Genomic DNA, 6,908 nt, shown 5'->3' with positions numbered 1-6,908 from the left:
AATATTCAGGGGGATGCCTATATGTTTGTCTTTGGATTCACCTTCTTATTTAGCTTCTCTAGGATTGCAAATTGTAAGCTCACTGTCCTTTAATTATGAGTTCTTGATGTCCTTATATATCTGCTTTTCTCACTCACTTCCCTCCTCCTTTGGATAACAGAATCTTCATTATTCCAGGACCTCAAGCCATAAACTCTGGCATCATCTTTATTCCTATTTTTGCTTTTATACTCTTTATCCAACATTTTAATAAAGTTTGTTGTCTGCATCTATTTGCACACACTGCATGGATGTATGTATGTATGCATGTATGCATGCATGCATGTATATACATACATGCCACTTGATTGGGCATCATTATTTCCACAGCTCTCCTCACCCATCAGTAATCAAGGTCACCCTAATCGCTGGTATGCATTCCTGTTTGGGTCGTCTAGCTGCTTCTGAGTTCCTGCCATTGCTGCATTCCAGCAATAAGAAAGATCATATAATGCACCATGCAACTCCTGTACTAAAATTCTCTTAATGGTTGGTTTCCTTTTTTACTGCTAGTAAAGGCTGATATTCCTACAATATTTGTAGAACCCTGAATACTCTGTTCTTCACAGCTGCTGCAATGTCATCTCACTCTCATCGCCTCTTGCTCTGACTCCTACCCAAGACAGACAGTGCCACTGCTGATCTCTGAACTGTTCTGTAGCTCTGGATCCATTCTATTTGTTGTTCTAGCTCCTTAGACCATCAGTCTACCACGCGTGCGCGTGTCTCTTCTATGTCTTCACTCAGCGGGTCTTGGCAATTTTTCCCTGCTGAAAATGGCTTTCAAAGCCCTCGAAGACTGCCTAAAATCCTCCATGAGGTATATTTCCTGTATCACTAGTGTGGTTTGTTGAACTTCATGCTACTTTTAATCTGTTACTTTTCTGTCCCACCCCCATTTAAGTACTATAAAAGGTAGAGAATTTATCTCCTTTGGTATATCATTTGGGCAAATGGTCTGGTTTCCATTAAAAAATGAAGAAATGAAGAGAACAAATCAAGTGGGAGGCTGGAACATGCTGCCTTCGGAGTCAGAGTCGTTCTACTGGGCGACTGATGAAGACTCATGCCGCTTGCCTGAGTTATTTATTCCACTGCTTCGTTTATCCATCTCTAGGGTAGGGGGGCTAATTGTCCTTATATCACTGGATTGCCATGGACATGGCATTTTATAAGGCTGCATAGTAGTGGCTACGCTACTGGGTAGAGGTATAGATACTCTATTCAGGGTCAGGGCTTTTACTTACCAATAGTGGTGCCCTGAGAATGACCAACGTAGTGCAACTTCTCTTGTCCAGTCTTTTCTACAATGAAATCTATTGTGGCTGGAAGGTCATATTTAGCCATTTCATCGAAGCTGCAAGAATAAAGTAAATCAGACAAAATTATGTATTTTCTCATTATAGTTTCTAAAACTTAAGAATCTAATTTTATTTGAGAAAACATTTTTAGGCATCTCTTGGTCTTGGGTATGGAGATACTAGCAAATTTGAAGTAAAATTACCATAGAAGACACAAATGTTGGATTAGTATGATATGGATTCTTGCATCTCCTACCTGGAGTGTACTTGGCTTGATGGGAAAGCAAGAAGGCCCATGCTTGGAGAGCCAAAATACATGCCTGTTATGAATTATCATCTTTCTTTACCTGAAAGCCCAGAATTCAACTGAGTCTGGTGAATAATACAAATTTTTCCTGGACCATGTATTCCCTCGGCTGTTCCCCAGCCACACATCATAGCCAGCGTCTGCCAAAATGAAGGCCAGGCTGTTGTTTGGCAGATTTGCGATCCAGTTTGTGGCAGACGCGAGCAAACCATGCTGCAAAAACACCACAGGTCTCTTGCCTAGGGAAGAAGATTATTCAAACGTTATAAACTTATTCCTTATAGTAGGTAAGCATGTGGTCAGAATTAAGTATGTTCATTTTGTTGAGGTTGCATTTGACATCTTAAATATCTTTTCTCAAGGGTGTTTTGTGTGCCAAAATTGAACAAATTGTACATTTATTATTTTTATGTATTTGTGTAAGTCTGTGTGAGTTTATGTGTGCCACATATTTGCAGAAGTCTTTAATGGCCAGAAGATGGCATCTGATCTTCTGGGACTGCAATTATAGATAGTTGTGAGCAGCCAGCATGTGTGTACAGAGAACTGAACCCAAGTCCAAGCAAGAACAACAAAGGCTACTAACCACTGAGCATTTCTCTGGCACATAAGTTTTATTTCTTACATTTGTATTTATCAACACGGGATTTTGCATATGCTAGGCAAATGTACCACTGAGCTATATCCTCATCTTAGTTTGTACACATGTATATGCATTTCCTGCATATGCCAGTTATATGTAAAGATATTAAAATGATAGTCTAAAGAAATTAAGCACTGCGTATATGTAGGTTAAGAGTAATAAAGTTATGTTTCTCTATTTTCTGTAATGAGAAAAAAGATAAAAATTTAACAATATCATCAAAATTAAATGCCCTTTATCTATGTAGGAAATAGACCTCTAGCTGCCTCTGAACCTTCCCCCTTCGCAAGACAAGCTGTGGTTAACTCTTTTCATGCACTGGGATTCAGCTCAGTTACTGTTGTTGAGAGAAATTGTCCCTGATTTCTTTAGCTGGGTTGGAGGGCTTTAATAGTTTGCATATAGCACCAGGACTGCATTTTTCTCATGATCGCTTTCTCATTCCTCTGTCTCATTGACTTGGTTGCTCTTTATTAAAGATTGGAAATATAACTTTGTGTTGCGTTCCCAGAGTGATCTAGACTTTTTTTCATCCTTAGAAAGAAATGAAGGTGAACACAAGGATGAATGGTATATGTAGGGGTGGAGGAAGAAAAGAGGAGAAGGCAAAGAAGGGGAGAGAGGCAGTGGAGGGAAGGAAGGAGTTTATACCTAAATTCTCTGAATTTTTCTTCCCATAAGGAATTCTGAAGACCCCCAGAATGTAGCCGTCTTCAGTAACAACTTCATATTCTTCACTAGGATATCCCCAGTAATTTATCATCTGACTCTAAGGAAAATTTTTTAAAAAAACTTTTATGTTATAATTAATTTAACATTCATCCAACAGATATTTCTAATGAATTTTAATTTCACTAAAAGTTTAGATTGATCATGACTCTAATCCCAATAATATCCCTCAACAACTCACAATATTCATGTCTGCTTCTGGGCTTTCAGGAGCCAGTTTTCCAAATAAGCCATGTGCACCTCCAAATGTAAATATCACACTTGTTACTGTCAATAGTAGCCACATCTTGGACTGTCCTGAAACAAAAGGACCAACTATATTGTGGTTAACCCACAGCACTCCATAACATTAAGAGATTAAGAGTTTGTGACGATTTTACCTCCAAGAGAAGTATAGGGATAATTGTGTTTGGTTATACTTGTTGAGCAAAAACTTGGGTAATAAGGATACAGGCAAATTTTCTTAATACATAACATATTTTTGCTGTGATTTGTGATTAGTTCTTCTTCTTCTTCTTCTTCTTCTTCTTCTTCTTCTTCTTCTTCTTCTTCTTCTTCTTCTTCTTCTTCTTCTCTCTCTCCCTCCCTTCCTCTCTCCCTCCCTTACTCCCTCCCTCTCTCCCTCCCTCCCTCTCTCCCTCTCTCCCTCCTTCCCTCCCTCCCTGTGTGTGTGTGTGTGTGTTTCCAAATGGGTATATGCAAAGGGGCAGAGAACAACTTGGCTGTTTTCCTCAGGATTCAGAGTCTCTCAGTGGGTTGGTGTTTGCTGAATAGACTGGGTAATTGGTCAGAGAGTCCCATGGATGCAGCTGTCTCAGCTCCTCATCTCCGGAATCACCAGGATGCACCACCATGTCCAGTTGTTTCACTGGATTTTGGGGTAGAGCTTAGGTCCTTAGTCATTCATGCCAAGTACTTCACCAATTGAGCAATCTACTCAGCCCTGGTACATTTTCTTTAAAAATATTTCCAACTCAGGAATTTTAACTAGCAAAAAACCCCTCCCTCTATTCAGGGAAGCATAGTTTTATTATTCTGTATGCTTAAGACTTCAGCCAAACTTGCTTTTTGAGCACTGAGTGGGACTGAAGTGGGCATTTGATGACTTCACATCAATTTTAACATAAAGTGTATTCAAAGTTATCATTATGGGGCCAAAGAGATGGCTTAGTGGATGAAAGTACTCGCCATGCAAGCCTGATGACCTGTAATTTGACTCCTGAAATCCATCCCCAAAAGCCGTCCTCTGACATCCACATGTACACTGTACAGTCACACACACACTGGAATAAATAAAATAATCATTGTACTAAAATAATTACTAGTAGACACTTCATTACTATTTACTGATTTGAAAACACTGTGTGAATTTGAAGGATGACATCACCATCTCAAAATGATGTCACAATTAGAATAATGCATTGGGTACAATTCTAAGAAAGCATACCTCTTCCTACTGAGATTATCTCTTTGAATATCTAAAGAGATTATCTCTTTGAAATTTCGTAGGTAAGACAGATTTTAATTAGCAGTGTATTATATGACCAGATGCCTTTTTCAGAAGTATTTAACAGCAAAAAACCAAATTTTCTATTATTATGTGTTAAAAAAAAAGGACTTTACTATTTGGATCCTATCATATTTAAGCATGAGACTAAAAACCTGTGTTTTAGAAAACAATGACTTTGAAATGTCTGAATCCATGCTACTACCTATATCATTGACCTTTCATATAACTTGTTTTCAAAGATGTTATCTTTTATGTAGTTATAAAGTAATGTAGGCTGATAGTAAATGAATGAAAGTTTTAGATTGTAAATAGTCCAATTGATGAGTCTATCTTACTATATCTAATCACTCATAAAACTTGAATAGGTTCTAGTTTCTTGTGTTTTTTATTTTGATTAATATTTCAAATAATAAACTTTGATTTTGGAAAGGAACATTACAACAAGTTCATTTTGATCATGTGATTGCAATTACCACTTACCCTTTAGTATGCATGGTACTTGGCATTAGACTCAGACCATCTAAGCTTACTTGGTTTCTGTAAGCACCAACTATGAATTTTAGAATATTCACATAATAAGCTCAAGAAAAAACACAAATGAGAAGTGATATTTTTCTCAAGTTTGATGAGATGCTATGTAGAAGCTAGTTTTAAATAAAGATCTTTTTAGTATATCTAAAATTATTCAAGTTTTTTTGTGAATACTGTATACTAGAAACAAATTTGGAGATCATATATAAAAAGATTTTGTGTACAGTGAAAAATTTGTAAAATTTGGATCATTTCTTTATATGGTGTTCTTTGAAGGAGGATCAGTTCTCTGTTGTGGGATATTTGTACACTGTGTGAAAATGTATTGCTATGATTGGTGTAAGAAAAGAAAACAGCCAATACCTAGGCAGGAGGTATAGGTGGGACATCCGGGAAAAGAAAGAGAAATTAGTAAGAAGAATCTAGGTATGAAAGAGGTTCCAGGAGAAACCAGGAGATGTAGAACAAGGGAGATATTTAGAAATGGAAAAGAGGTTTAAAAAAAAACACATAATAGAACATAGATTAATAGAAGCAGATTAATTTAGGTTATACAAGCTAGTTGGGGGCAAGCCTAAGCCAAACTTAAGATTTCATAATTAATAAGAAATTTCCATGTTGTTATTTGTGGGATGGTGGTCCCAAGGAAAAAGCACTATTACAAGTCTCAGTTGCTGTCAATATTTCAGTAAACACTGATGGTTATTTTTTCACGTAGTACTCTTTTTGTAATGTTCCTGACGTTTGTGGTGTTGAACTAGAGATTCCAGAACCTAAACCTAATCATCTGGTCTGAGAATACTCTAAAATACTTGGAGCATGATTAAATCCCTCAAAATATCTAACATCCAATTTCAGAATATCAATACCTATCACGTGTCCACTAGTACATTCACACATGTAAAATACAAGTGAGTTATTTTCAAAATTTTTCCTTTTCTGTAAAAGAGGGCTAACAAGAAGAGTATGTTTCTTGGTGCTACAAATGTTCATTATGATTATGTAAGTAAGCCTAAGTATTATTGCTATTATTATAAGTATTATTGCTGTTATTACATTTAATTGAAGCATCCTATTAAGTAGTTTTAATCTCTACTAAGCATTCTGTGATTTGCTTTGGAGGTGAACAAAGCAAGACCCAACACATATGTGTAACGCATCAGCCTGTATTTAAATCTATGCTGGTTGTTTCCAGGGATTACCTTCTCCACAACTGTAATGCTTCATTGGAATGACCCTAAGTAGCATATATAGGGAATGAGTTTGGGACAATTCCTTAAAGCTTTCTGTAATACAAGCCAAACTTTCATTTTCTTAGGTTTAATTTAAAGAAATCTATCAGTAGCCAATGCTACTGATAATGGTTAACTCATTGCTAGTTGCTGGGTAATGTTATGGCATTCAGTTTCAAAAATAATGCTTTCTATTATGATACAGGGCTGGTCTCAGAAGAACGACATGAAAGAATAAACCCTCACAGAAGCTATTTATGACACTAAAAGATAACTTCACCAATTAGCAATTAAGGATTTCATTTATACACAACAAATAAAAAATGTAAACCAAATTCTGGGAAGGAAAATACATAATTTAAATGGATTTAAACTGTGGTGCAAACTGGAAGTTAAATTCCCCTATAGTAGCTTATATGGCTGCACTAATTACCCCAAAGAATCAGATTTAAGGGGAATTTAAGGTAAAAAAGTGGGAATGTGTTTGCATTTATAACAATCACAATATAAATGTATGTATCACATTTATACTGTAATAGTTGAAGAAAAGAAAAAAGACTAAGATTTCAATTAATTTTGATCATCAAATGTACTTACAGCGTCCTCAGAAACAGGA

At 36.4% G+C, this 6,908-nt stretch overlaps 1 protein-coding gene across 2 annotated transcripts in view; it reads right to left on the bottom strand.

Moving 5' to 3' along the window:
- Lipf (lipase F, gastric type) overlaps positions 1-3,308 on the bottom strand; it is a 10,990-nt gene extending 7,682 nt beyond the window's left edge. Inside the window, exons 1-4 of one of the 2 annotated variants that reach the window (XM_026781427.1) lie at positions 3,201-3,308; positions 2,942-3,059; positions 1,688-1,886; positions 1,287-1,396 (exon numbers count right to left, since the gene is read on the bottom strand). In XM_026781427.1, coding sequence (XP_026637228.1) covers positions 1,287-1,396; positions 1,688-1,886; positions 2,942-3,059; positions 3,201-3,305 — 532 coding nt within the window. In that variant the 5' untranslated portion in view covers positions 3,306-3,308. The remainder of the gene's footprint in view (positions 1-1,286; positions 1,397-1,687; positions 1,887-2,941; positions 3,060-3,200) is intronic. The other variant, XM_005352154.2, reaches the window with a different exon arrangement.
- Positions 3,309-6,908: the final 3,600 nt, after the last annotated feature.

Source organism: Microtus ochrogaster, chromosome 8 (genome assembly GCF_000317375.1).
Source record: "Microtus ochrogaster isolate Prairie Vole_2 chromosome 8, MicOch1.0, whole genome shotgun sequence".
NCBI classification, from domain to species: Eukaryota; Metazoa; Chordata; class Mammalia; order Rodentia; family Cricetidae; genus Microtus; species Microtus ochrogaster.
Note: the sequence above shows the minus strand (reverse complement) of the source record. Positions and strands in the feature narration are given on the sequence as shown.